The 14547-nt window shown below is 43.2% G+C and overlaps 1 protein-coding gene across 1 annotated transcript in view; it reads left to right on the top strand.

Annotated features, from left to right (window-relative positions):
* CNTNAP5 (contactin associated protein family member 5) overlaps positions 1-14547 on the top strand; it is a 777625-nt gene that overhangs the window by 190675 nt on the left and 572403 nt on the right. Inside the window, exon 3 of the mRNA XM_036421736.2 lies at positions 3707-3900. Within this exon, the coding sequence (XP_036277629.1) occupies positions 3707-3900 (194 nt within the window). The remainder of the gene's footprint in view (positions 1-3706; positions 3901-14547) is intronic.

Below are 14547 nucleotides of genomic sequence, written 5' to 3'. Positions count from 1 at the left end.
ATATTGTTATTTATTTTTGTTTTTATTAATAAAAACACTATGCATCTTTAATTAATTTAGACCATTTAAATAATGAAATGCTTATCAGTCATCTATTAGAGCTGACACCTTAGAAGCTATCTCTTCCTGCATTTCCCAAACCACCTGGCATGTCCTGAGCACCTTTCTAAACATGCAGGTTCTCAGATTAGGCTCCTGAGCCATTTACCAAGGTTGGGTAAAGGAGTTTGCAGGTGTGGCCTTCACAAGCTCTCTAGGTGTTGCTGATGGTTGAGCCATTGGAGAATCTCTTATTTCATCTGCTGTCTGGAGTACAGCTGGGCTTGAAACCAGGTCTCCTCATTTTTAGTCCAACATTTCCTTTTACCATCTTTCCCAGAAAGTCTAATCATGTGGAATGTAGACTTGGAGGCTTGGGGTGTGTCAGCAATACACTAACTAGATCAAGCCTCCAAATCATTCAATCTCCCATGTTTGAAAATTGTTGAAAAACAATTTTTGAAAAAATGCTGCAAAAATCTAAGATGAAATTATTTTTCTTTCAACATTAAAGTGAGTCTTTAAATTTCCATTAAGTTCCTGTAAATTTAAACCACAGGGTTTATGGGAATTGTAGTTAATGACCTCTGATAAGACAGCCATGATCACAGTTAACACTGTCTTAGTTAACACCTTTAACTTACCAAACACAGGTGCGTGTCCTCAGAGCAACTGGGAACAGTACCTTCAGGCTACTCTCATCCTTTTTTTAAAACAAGTTAATTGTTCCGTAGAAGGAATGAATGTTTGCCATGGCAACTGTGGCTACCCTGGGCATCTTGCCCATAGCTGTGGTGCAGGAAGCCCCTTCCCCAGCAGGGGGCGGAGTCCTTGGCAGTTAACTTGGAGGACATTCCTACATTTCAGAGCAGAGGCCAAGGCTCCCGGGATTGGACAATCCTTCATGTGCTGAGGAATGCCAACAGCAACATATCCACCTGGTTAATCTCAGGGGGATTAATGAACAGGTTTTTACTGTGGGCAAAGGGAGATGTGATTTTTTTCTTTAGACAAATTTGAAGAAATTTTTGTTTTAGCAACAATTCTCTGTTTGTTTGCCTGTTTTGGTCAACCTTTTGCGATTTTATACTTTGAAGGTGGTGGGGTGAATTCCTTGTCATTTTTTTGTTGTTTCACTCTCAACGTAATTCTTATCATACATGCCTACGAGAAGAATAATTAGAATAAATGAAGGAAAACACTCCAAAGAATAACTAGGAAGCCTAGCTCTGGATTTCTGGGGGTGAAAGAAAAATAGTTAAAGTTTGAGGAGTCTCACAAAAGTCACAAGCCCTTCATCATACCACCAACTGTCAAACTGCTACGTATACTGTCTGTGCAGTAAACCATATAGATTGGCTAAGGAGACCTCAGTTTGCAAAGGAGAGGCATGCTGATACTGGAAAACATGCTACCTGCAGAAAGCAAAGAAGTCACTTAGAAGGAGCACTTTCACTGCTCAAAAGAATCCACCATACAGAGTTTTTGTCATGTTTTAATACTGTTTCTGTCATGTATTTTATACAACTTTACTTTTTTCGCCTAAGAAGAAAGACCTCTTGAAATGGAAAGATGAAGCGAAAATAATGAGGAGCTTCAGGGTAATTTTGGATTTCTTGCAAATGTGAAATCTTCTTAAAATTCCCTGCCGGTTTGGGAAGTTGGGATGTTGATTGGAGACCAGGCACATGGAGGTTGTGGCAGAGCTGGGGGGGTCTGGCTCCTTCGATGCCTCTTCCCGTTGTCTCTCATCCTTATTAATTTTCTGGGCTTTCTTAGAAATAGTGCTGTTTCTTTTCCCTGTTGCATAGCAGTCTCAAATAGTTCTGCTTGAATCGGGAGTGCCAAGTGTTCTGCACTTGTGGGACCTCGGATTCCTCAGCCATGTGCTGGGCATTTGCTGCCACTGTGCAGGCACTGTCTTGTGGAGGGAGGCTGACCTGCAGCACACCCATTCCGAACTCACATAACCAGTGAGTTCTCACTGCATCCCGGTGGAGGGCAGGTGTTCCGGTAACGAATGCTCTCCTCCGCGTACCGAGACTCTGCCGTCACCCCAGCACGCTACTGTCTTTGGTGCTCCCAGCCGAGGAGGAGAGGCCGTGGGGCCAGGCTGATGGCCTGCACGAGGCACACCTTTCTTCCTCTCACATCCTTTCTTCTCTTGTTTGAATCCTTACCCAGGGGTTTGTTTTTGTTGATTTTAGAGAGAGCTTGCTGCAACTTCTTGTTACCAAGGAGAAGTCCAATTGGCTCATCCAAAGATAACAGGAAAATAGACTGTGGCATCACTAAAATGACTGTCAATGGCACAGGCTGAAATAAGATGGTATTTATTGCTATCCCCGCTAAATAAAATTCAGTTAACTCCCGGACCTGATGCCCTGAGGAAGGTGCTTAGAAGGGCTGCCCCCGCTCCCCCCTCCCCCACACACACTTCCATTCATGGCATGGGGCATCGTCCTGCTGCTCCAGCTCAGGGTTTGGAGGTTTTGTGAACTCCAGGGTCAGTACAAATGGATGCTACCTATTTATTCCCATGTGGAATGAAGACAGAAACCTTAGGCAGAGGTCTCCCAACTAAGCAAGAGCTACCACTGATTTTCTGCAAACTTCCAGTGTGTCAAACACGGAAACTCAGCCCAACGGTGTGTGTCCCATGGTAGACTGCCCCTGTGTGTCCAGCACCCCGAGTCACACACAGGTCCAGGAGCGCAGCCCTCACCGGGTCTCTGAGGTGTGTGCAGCTGCCCGCAGGGCTCTGGCTGATCTCTCCAATGAGTGTTTGTCCCGCCCTGTCTGCCCGGAAAGCAGCCATACCTCTCTCAGGCTGCAGCTCCACACGCGCTGTCCTTCAGCTTCCCTATCTCCTCAGCCAGCCTGCCTGCTCTGCTCCCACCGCACTGTGCTCTCCCCTTGCACACTTCCTCTCACATCCTTTCCTCATTTGCCTTTGCAGCCTCTCCCCAGCACCAGCTGCTTCTGGTGGGTGAATGAGCACAAACTCCCAAAGGCACAGTCAGCGATTTTCCCACAGGAAAACCCTGTTCTCCAAATAGGATGCATTTTGAGAGAAATGAGCAGAGGAAGGAGAAAGTTGGCTAAAAGGAAAACGAGAAAAAGAAAGGAAGGGGGTATTAGTGAAGCAGAGGATGTAAGGCATGTTAAAAGGTTGGAAAAATTCACTAGGAATGCAGGAGGTAGAAACTCTGATGACTGAGGACAGAGAGGAAACAGCACTGGCGGTTAATCTTTTTTTTTAAATATATTTTATTGATTTTCTACAGAGAAGAAGAGAGAGGGATAGAGAGTTAAAAACATCAATGAGAGAGAATCATCAATCAGCTGCTTCTTGCACATCCCCTACTGGGGATGTGCCAGCAACCAGGGTACATGCCCTTGACAGGAATCAAACCTGGGGCCTTTCAGTCCACAGGCCAATGCTCTATCCACTGAGCCAAACCAGTTTCAGCTTGGTTGTTAATCTTATTCCATAATGGCAGCCATGAGGCTGACAGTAGGGTGAAACAATTGCCAAGGGATTAGTACAGAGCCACGATAAGTTTGGGGTAAAGATGTCCTAGTTGAACACTGTTTCATTTCTCTTTGCAAATCAAAGCCGTGAAATGTGAGATGTCACCCCTCTCATTGTCTGATCCTCTTCCAGGAGCTGGCGGGTGGTCCCCGGAAGATTCCAACGCCCAGCAGTGGCTCCAGATGGACCTGGGGGGCAGAGTGGAGGTCACCGCAGTGGCCACGCAGGGGAGATACGGGAGCTCTGACTGGGTGACGAGCTACAGCCTCCTGTTCAGTGACACAGGCCACAACTGGAAACAGTACCAGCAAGAAGACAGCATCTGGGTAGGAATCTTTTCTCTCCAGATAAATGAACCTGGGATGCGATCGTGGTTGCTAGTAATCTTGTCTGACACTTTCCTGTGTCCACATTGTGGGAAGCTTAGGAGCTGTTTGTTCAGTGCTCATGCAGACATGGTTAGGCCACATAGAGGCCTTCTCCAGCGTGGCTCCCTGTCCCAGGAAATGGAGATGTCTGTTGCAGAAACGTTAGTGTGTTCCTGCTTTTCTGGGGTCGCGGGTAATTCACGGAAAGGGCCCCACTTCTTTCATTTATAAAAACAAAAACATCACCAGAGCCTGATTGTCAGTGGGAATGTGACCCAGTTACTCAGTGACAAAGCTGGAGCAGAGCTGCGCATCCTCCAAATCTGGGCATGAGAGCCTGCCCTCTGGGCTAGCGTTGGAGCCACTGTGCCCAGCCTTTACCCATGGTTAGGAAGCATTGAGAGGCTGAAAACTACAAAACAAACTTACATTAAAAACTGCGCTTCTTCATAAACCGTCTTCAGCTTGGAAGTAAAGAACATCCCTGGGCTCTGGGCCTGGCAGTGCTAGGCCCTGACCAGGAGGTGGGCAGGGGGCACAGGCAGAGGGAGCCTCAGAGAGGCCTTGGACGCTCCCGCCCTGAACAGAACACTGTGTAGTTTATGTCCCCGCTGGTTTAGAACATCGCCAAACATTTATCTTTTTCTTAGTACACATGCAATGTGAAGATTTGGCAATTGATAGGCTACTCTCTCCTGTTTATATCTCCTCAGGGCTCTCCCCGCTGCCACTCCCTCCCTTTCCCCGGCAAGGCTGTGCTTTCCACGGGTGCTTTTCTGTGCTGTCCCCACTTCAATGGGGGAAAAAATCAACCTTTTGTTCTTTGTTATTTCTTGATTGACAACTCACCACTATTTCTAAAGAAAGACAATGGTAAATTGAGGGTTAAGATTTGTGATCTCAGACTGAATTCGGGAATATTATAATCATCTCTATTCTCAGTCACTAGTAATATTAGGTGTTAATACACAAAGAGATGGTGGGTTTCTTCATTTTTAAACTAAACTTTTGGAAACCATTCTACTTTTTTCTCAATTTTGAAGCTCCCATACATTTTACAGGTTTTTGTTTTGTTTTGGGTTTGAAATAAGAATTAAAACATCTTCCATTTTAAGGAATGCTTTTAAGAATTGATGTTGGCTTTTGAGTGACAAGTAGATGTGGGGCTGTTTATTTCCTTTGGTGTCTTGAGTCAGACTGGCTGTTTTCACAGTGAAGTGCATTTTTTGAGACCTTTTGTTTTTTTTTAAAACCAGGAGTGTCATATTCTTTAGAATCAAATGGCATCGTTCAGCCCGTCCTCGGGATCAGATGTGGTGCCAGGACTAGCAGTTCCCGGGCTCGGAGCTCCTGAGACCAGTGCCCTCCGTTGCCCACTGGCTTACCTGTGCTTCCCAGGAACTCAGACACTTTGAGAATGGGGCCTGTAGTAGGTCCTCGCTACCTCCAGGCTTACTGTTGCCGGACACACAGTGGAACTGATGTTATTTAAAGTACTGCCTGCAAGCATGACTGGGGAATCTAGATTTGGAGGCAGAGGACATTTCAGTCCCTTGCTTTCCCTACAAAACAGCCTTCAGCCTTCACATTTCTGGGGAGACAGGATGCTGGGTGGGCGGAGGAGGAAAGGCAGGGGGTGTGTGGGCAGTATGGCAGTCACTCTCGCTCTGGCTCCCCGTCACATACAATGCCCCAAAGCATGGCGAGCCCGTTGCCTCAGGGTCAGCCCTTCAGGTACACAGGGTGGGAGGAGAAAGGACTTGTGGCAGGTCCTCACAATTCCATCTGAGACAGTCCAGTCCAGTGACATTGGGCACAAACACCATGATGAGTTATGCTCAAATTTGGAAAAATGTATATCCACTTATAGCAACATTGAGGAAACTAACAGTTACTGAACACCAATTACAGGTCACATCTGTAAGCAAACATCTAAAATATATGTATGTATACTTATGTATTTTTCTATAAACAGCCACCTACCCAAGATCATAGCACCAGAAACTGCTGGTGCCAGAACACAACACTAGGATTTATCCTAAATAGACTTGATTATGAAACCATACTTTCTATTTCTCCTTCACTACACATGGGTTTATAAATTTTTATCAAATCAAACAATTTTCTCATCTTAAATGTAAACTTTGTCAGCACCACTCTGTAAGAAAAAGCAGCTACAACATCATTTGGCCTCCACTGGTTGTGAAAGGTGCTCTAACTCTTGGGAGCTGTTCAGGCATCAGGAACACTCTTCAGAGACTTCAGACACTTCACAGGAACACAGATATGTGTAAGAGTGAACTGAAGCTAATATTCATTGATATTTCTGTCAAATTGTTGTTGGATTAGTTTTCTTGGGAGTTTTTGGCTTTTACTTTTTATTTCAAATTTAACATTAGAAGTAAGACTGCGTTTATCAGCAGTAAGCCTCATGAAAAAGATGAGAGTGATAGTCAAATAAAATATCTATACTAATAAAAGGGTAATATGCTGATTAGACTGGATAGATGAGAAATCTTCCCAACATCCTTCCTGACAAAGCCGGGGTCCAAATGGCACCACCCAGGGTCCCAGTGCCTGCTGCTGGCCAGTGGGAGGGAAGCATGGGTCCCTGTGCTTATGGCCAGCCAGAGGGAGGGAAACCCAGGTCCTGGTTGCCCAAGGCCAGCCAAAGGATAGAAGCCTGGGTCCCAGGTGTGGGGCTGAGGCAGAGATGGTTAGAGGCAATCAGGCAGGCAGGCAGGCCAGTGGTCCCAGATTGCAAGAGGGATGTTTGGCTGCTGGTTTAGGCCCGATCCCACAGGGATCGAGCCTAAACCAGCAGTCAGGCATCCCCTGAGGCATCCTGTATTGCAAGATGGTACAGGCTGGGCTGAGGGACCCCTGCCCCCATGCATGAATTTCATGCACTGGGCATATATATATATATATATATATATATATATATATATATATATAATATTATATATATATATATATAATATGCTAAGTGCCCGTCCAAGTAATGAGGTCACTTAGCAACACCCAGCCTCCCTTTCTTAGCAACTAGCCTCTTTTCAGTTTCCTCAGCCCAGGAATATGACTTGCTTTATAGCCAGATGCAAACATTTTACACTGTAATCAAATGTCTGTGAAGCTTTTTCCCATACTTTATCTTATTTGATCCTCACAGAAGTTCTGGATTAGGTAGATAGGAAACATGGTGGAATTCTATTTTCATTAGCTAGAAAATGGAGATTAAATAAGCTTAGAAACTTGACCCTACTGAAAAGTAGTAAGAAATGGTGGACCTTGAAAATGACTTCAGGTTTTCTCACTGAGCAGAATATAGTCAAACACTACTGCAGTAAAATATTTTACCCTTTGTTCTCCCTGCATGATCTATAATAATAATCTGCTTTGTGTTGATAGTTACTGCTATGTTGCTAACAATTACCTGAAAAATAAGTTGAGGTGCTTCACTGGGCTGAAAAAAGTTTAGGTAAATCAGAAATCAGGTCTAATTCAGTAAGTATATTTTATGCAGTAGGTCCTCAGGTTACATTAGAGATCCATTCCTACAGTGCAATATAACATGATTTTTGCCTTAAGTCAAACCCACCTACATAACCAACTATGTCACTCACATGGAGCACATACACAGCAGTAATGAAGTGAAACAGTAAAATAATAATAATAATAATTAATAATAATAATAATAATAATAATAATAAAATAAAGAGCAATACCTGACCTTTACTTATGGTAAATAAATAATAAAAAAGCACATATATACATATGTCAAAATTATGGAACATATATATATATAAATGGGAGATGGCAACATAATCACAAAATGATGTACGTTGAGTCCAATGTAACCCAAGGATTGCCTGTATATATAAAAGGCTAAGTTAACTCACCCATGTGCAATACATATAAAGCTCTTGCTGGCGCCCAATCGCATGTGTCATTGTTGATCATGAATTCGGTTGTCCTTCTATTATAGAGAAAGGGCAAATAGCAATATTAAAATATTTCTTCTAATTAAGTTCCTTCAATGTGCACAAATTCATGCACCAGACCACTAGTTCTTTTATAAAACTCTCTATGTTTAACTTTTCAGAAAAAAAAATGTCAACAAGTAAAAATGTCAATGTCAAATATTGACTTAATTAAGGATGGTGTATAAAAGATGTGGAGAATTTTTTGAATGAGGCTCTTACAAGGTCTTTTAAAGATACTCAGTTTTTAGAAAATAAGGCATTTGAATGCTCTCTGAGATTGATTTACCAAACAATACCACTGCAGTGTGCACCAAGGATGGGTATCAATTTATCAGGACTTGAGAGATGTATTTGATTTTACAAACTTCACTTTGGAACAAGAATCCTGAACATATATCTGTTAAATGTACAGTAGCATATATTCATGCCCTGAAAATCCAATTTGTGGTGTTTCTGCTCTGGCAGAAAGCAATGTTCATGAGTGAGGCCACCATGCAGTGCTTAGCGATGTGTCATGATTTATGAACAAGCCACAGCCCTCACTTTACTAAATGTTCAGGCGTGAAGGTGTCTCAGTGACAAACTTAGCAACAATTTTAGAATCTTAGCAGACCCAAAGTCTCTTCCTCATAGATTTTGTAAACACTACACATAGTAAGACTCTAACTCTGAGCAGCACCATTTAGCTGATATATGGTAAAATGGATGGATTTGGAACAAAGGAATCTTTAATTCTCTAATTAAATCCACCAAGACTTGGGGCGTCTGTCATTTTGAAATATATACCAGGAGAAAGAATCACTGTCTCTCTTGTATTCATGAATCATTTTATGTCCTGAGTCCTTGTGAATGTTGAAACCCTCCATCAATCCACCTTTGTTTTTATATACAACTTTGAAGTGTTCTAAAGTGCGTTTTCCTATGTGCATTGGCTCTTGCCTCTATTTTATGGTATTTTTCAGTCTAAATGTTCACAGACGTGTGCTTGTGTTTTAATATAGGGTGCCCTTGTGTGAAATCACCTTACCAACAATGCTCATGGTCTTATACAAGTCATCCAGGAACTGTTCCCCTTCTCATGTTAGTCTCCCTCCCTTCTTTCAGGCAATAGTACAACTTCAGTGATAATTTTAGTTGTATTTTTCTTAAGCAACCCAGCTCCCCAGTCTTTCTTGGAAAATTACTAATGCCAAGTATTTTAAGTATATAAAGATAGAACTATGTTATTTTTATTGTTTCCAATATTCTCCTTGATGGCAAAGTGTACATCCATTTCAGCTACAACAGCAAAGTCATGAACTCACAGGAATTTAATAACTTATGACCAGGCAAGAAGCAACTACAAGGTTTTCAACCCACAAGATAGGCTCTAACAGATGCTAAAGTGTATTTCTCTCATCTCAAAGTTAATGTCTAAAGTCACAGTCCCTGATCCAATCACCCTTTGCCATGTGTTTTGGTTGTGTAAGGTGGCATGCATCTCAATTCTCTTAACCTCCTATATCCAGAAACTTCACCACAGGATCTCAGTGTGCAGAAGCCATGGTGGAGTCTTCCCTAAGTCCCCAATGCCACATTACACATGATCAACAGATCTTCATTGTCAACCGATTTTAGTTTTTTGGACTTCATTGAGCACATAGGATAAAAGTTTTGTCTTCCCTGACCACTTCTATACATATGTAAACATGTTCAAACTTTCTGTAATTACCTAAAAATTGTAATTTTTACAATCCTCTTTCTGGATTTTTGAAAAATGAAGGTATGAGAATATAACAGCTGGAAGAAATCTGCAAAGATCCTGGATTTTTCAATTTCTCTTTTTCATAACTATTGGGTATTTGGCTTTCTATTGTAAGTCAATTCTCATATAATAAATGATAAATGCATATCCATCTTTGTGGGATAACTTGTTTTCCTTTTCCTTTGCAAAGGTACTCTAGTGAACTCACTGGAGTGCTGGTTTTAGACAAATATTTACTGTTCCTAAATTCCTCAATATTGACCATGAAGAATTGGTGGTCTGATTTATCTATATGTTCACTCATTTCTCCCATGCTTCATTTATTTAGGCATTCAGAATCAGGCCATACATTACAGGATGGCACCATTCTAATCATTCTTGATGTCATAACATAGGCAGACTCACTCATGAGGGATGCTAGGGTCACATTATTATGAACCATTATGGAGGAGAAAAAAATATTTAAGAGTTGAGACCATTGATTAAAACAAGGTGTTTTACAAGGTTGGCACTTATAAAGGAAATGGGAGCAGTTTAGATTATATAATAGTATCCAATGGGCTACAGGGACTCCAGATCATGTCTCTGGTGTGTATATCCCTGGATGCTCAATTATGTGGGTCAGCTACTCAAAACTGTGGCATAAATTCACTATGAGTAGGTACTTTGTAAGATTACCAAAGAAATACTTTAATATCTTCTAAATTAGGGGTGTCGAACTCAATCAGAGAAGGGGCCAAAATCTAAAATCCAGCCTAAATCGCGGGCCGAATGGTTTACTGAACAGTCATAAACTGTCATTGTGATGGAAACGCAGCGGAGTGCAGTGATGACAGCGTGGTGCGGGCCACATTGCAAGGCCTGGCAGGACGGATTTGGCCCGCGGGCCTTGTGTTTGACACATGTGTTCTAAATAATCCTAATGATTCATTTATATGGTATGGAAGAAGAAAGAGGCTTAGAAAGGTCCAGGAACCCAGCCCAATTCACTCAAATACTAGTGATACTGTGGATCTAGAAAGCCTGATCACCTAAGTCACCTGATGAAACCTTAGCCAGCAGTGCTGGCCTGGGAATGCAGACCCAGTATTCTCAGACAATGTGCTGTTGCAACCCGGACTGGGCCTCAGGACACATTTGCTACAGGAGGAAAACAGCCTCCTGGGTTAAAACAACGTGGAAATCCAACCCAACCTGGCCAACCTCCCACATGCAGGGCCTCTCCTCACAAGTCTGATTTGAGACCCTCACTAGCCATCACTCCCCTCTAAATATATTAATTATTTTATATGTACTCACTAGGGGCCTGGTGCACAAAATTTGTGGATGGGGGTGTGTGTGTCCCTCAGCCCAACCTGTACCTTCTCCAATCTGGGACCCGTTGAGGGATGTTCAACTGCCTGTTGAGGCCTGATCCCAATGGACTGTCAGCCTGATCACCCCCTAACCATTCCCCTGCAGCCTGACTGACACCTAACTGCTCCCCTGCTGGCCGGATTACCCCCAACTTCCCTTCCCTGCATGCCTGATTGCCCCTAACTGCCTCCCCTGCAAGTGTGGTCCCCTCCAACTTCCCTCCCCTGCAGGCCTGGTCACCCCCAACTGTACTCCCCTGCAGGCCTGGTCACCCCCAACTGCCCTCCCATGCAGGCTGGTCCCTCACAACTGCTCTCCCCTGCTGGCCTAATTGCCCACAGCTGCCCTCCCCTGCCGAGCATCTTGTGGAGGCCAACTTGTGTCCACATGGGGGTGGTCCTCTTTGACCACATGAGGGGGCCATCTTGTGTGTTGGAGTGATGGTCAATTTGCATGTTAGCTCTTTATTAGATAGGATATTTAGTTCACAGTTTTCTCTTCTAAAAGTGTTTCCTCTCCCTAAATACATCAGTCCTTCACCACAGACTCCTGCAGCCTGTGGGACATGGTGGCCTATGTTCCTGCTCTGGAGTCTTTTCTCCCGGGAAGCCTGGTGCCGCCCTGCGCCCTCCTCATGTGGTCAGTGAGGGCATTCCATCTTGAGCTCCCCAATTTCATCCTCAAGTGACTCTCAGGATCTCCAGAGATGCCCTGCTCTTCCTGATTTATATACATTTGTTCTTCTGATTTGGCTTAGAACATCCTGAGTATTGATTGCTGTTTGATATAATTTTCTTAACCTCCCAATTTTAGTAAACAATTGAGTACAATCAACATATGTCTTTTAAACTCTCATTATATGTTAAACACTGTGCTGGATGTTGGGCAAAAAAAAAAAAAAAAGGGTGCAAAACTTGATTACTCCCTCCTATGAATGTGTGTGACCCCTCCTGTGAATGTGTGTGATCCCTCCTGTGCATGTGTGTGTCCTCTCCTGTGTATCTGTGGGACCTGCCGGCCTGGTCCCTCCCTTATCCATGGCACTGCAGTGCAGCACAGGTGCATGCGTGGCACTGACAGCTATGCAGAGGCAGAGCTGTGGAGAAGGTGTGATAGGCAATGCATGATTGGGAAGGACTTGGATGAGTCAGAAGGACAGTGGTTGTGCTTGTTACTCTGGCTTCCCAGACACTATAAAGCACTGCACGCCTAATAAAAACTCCACAAACACGGGAAGATGGAAGAGGACATAATGGATACGGGGAATCTTCACACCAGGAGAAATGCTGTAAGCAAGATCTTAGAGCAAGATGTATCAGACACATATGAGAGTTAATCAATGTAGGTACAGTATTTCCCTGTCTGCTACGCAAGATAAGCCTGGAGAATGCCGGTTAGAGATTGTGGACTGCACACACTCCTTATCTTCTTTAGTTACAGACCAAAGCAAGTAATTCATTATGTGCCAATCATTTTATTTTAATGCTTTTGTGTTAAATAACAAAGGTTACATACAGGAAATGCTGTCAAATATACTTTTCAAAATTTTGTTGATAGTGCTCTCCTTTGCTCTCTCCCTCTATCACACATATACATACAAGCTTTTAATACAGCTATTCATTTCATAGTTGGTATTATCAAAAACTCAGATAAGAATACAGCCTGTTAGAATCTCGCCCTGATTTAATGAAGACCAAGGCAAAGCCAGCTATCACCATGCAGCAGGCCAACAGACATGAGGCCTGGAAGGAAGTGCAGCACCCTGTGATTGAGGTCAGAGTCCGCTCGCACCATCGCTGCTTGTATGGCACTTAACCTCACTGAGGGGATCAGTCTCCCCAGCTCTGGCAGGCATGTGCCTGCAGCCCCCGAGACCCTCTGCATGCCTTCCTCTCCACTTCCTGGCTTGGTCTCTTTGGTATACGGGCTGCCCTGAGGAATATGCTAGTAGTGGGAAATACAGTGGGAATCCCATCACAATGGATCCAGCTCAGAACACACAAGCAAAGACCCTCAAAGCCTAATACCCCTGAGATATCCCCAGGTCAGCATGTCCTAAGCACTTGCTGACCTGGAGTCTGCCACTGGGCGAGGCTGTGTGAAGAAGGGCCCGTGGAAGCACAGCTGGTCTTTCCCCAGAGCTGCAGCCTCCGCTGCCCTCTGTTCGCTCAGCCGTGAAGGCTCTCCTGGAGGCCACCCCCACTTGCTCAGTGCCGAGGTGTTTCAGAGCAGCTAATACTTTCACACATTTATGCTTGTGTTAGGCAAACACATCACAGGGACACAGAGTCAACATGTAGCTTTAGGATTAATATTCATAGGGGCACTTTGTATGGCAGAGGCTTGACTCTCCTACAAACTGGCTGTATTTGTGATGGGATACAACCCAACAGCTGATATAAAAGCTGATGATCAGCTTAAAATTAATTCTCCCAAATTCACCATGATTAACTTAATCTGATGTTAAGGCACTTAATGGTTCACAGGAAACACTGTAGATTCAATTACTAATAAGTAAAAATCAATTAGATTTTGGAGATATCTACCTTAGATTAGGAGTTAATATGTAACAGGTAGCATGCAACTAAGCATTAAACATTTTATGTATCTAGACTGCATTATGTTCTCTAGGTATAATGACTGAGAGGAAGAAATCTTTTTTATTTATTTATTTATTATTTTTATTTTTTTTAAATATATTTTATTGATTTTTTTTGCCCCCCTCCCTCCCTCTCATACATACCCTCCCTCCCCAGAGTTTTATGTCCATTGGTTGTACTTATATAGATGTACACAAGTCCTTCGGTTGATCTATTATCTCCCCCAGATCTTCCTCCCCTCCCCACTATAATTTGACATTCTGCCTGTTGCTTTACTGTCTCTATATCTGTCTCTTGGTTCATCAATTTATAATGTTCTTTATCATCCACAAATGAGTGAGGTCATGTGGTGTTTCTCTTTCACTGATTGGCTTATTTCACTCAGCATGATGTTCTCCAATTCCATCCAGGTTGCTGCAAATTATGAGAATTCCTTCTTTTTTATGGCAGCATAGTATTCCATTGTGTAGATGTACCATAGTTTTTGGATCCAATCATCTGCTGACGGGCACCTAGGCTGTTTCCAAATTCTGGCTATTGTAGATTGTGCTGCTATGAACATAGGGGTGCATATATCCTTTCTGATTGGTGTTTCTAGTTTCTTGGGATATATTCCTAGGAGTGGGATTACTGGGTCAAATGGGAGTTCCATTTTTAGTTTTTTGAGGAAACTCCACACTGTTCTCCACAGTGGTTGCACCAGTCTGCATTCCCACCAGCAGTGCACAAGGGTTCCTTTTTCTCCGCAACCTCGCCAACACTTGTCGTTTGTTGATTTGTTGATGTTGGCCATTCTGACAAGAGTGAGATGGTACCGCATTGTGCATTGTTGTTTTGATTTGCACCTCTAGGACAATTAGTGACTTTGAACATGTTTTCATGTGCCTTTTGGCCTTCCTTCTGTCTTCTTTTGAAAATA

This window comes from Pipistrellus kuhlii, unplaced genomic scaffold (genome assembly GCF_014108245.1).
Source record: "Pipistrellus kuhlii isolate mPipKuh1 unplaced genomic scaffold, mPipKuh1.p scaffold_m20_p_7, whole genome shotgun sequence".
Taxonomy (NCBI): Eukaryota; Metazoa; Chordata; class Mammalia; order Chiroptera; family Vespertilionidae; genus Pipistrellus; species Pipistrellus kuhlii.
The sequence above is the reverse complement of the archived record's forward strand: the minus strand, read 5'-3'. Positions and strand labels throughout refer to the sequence as shown.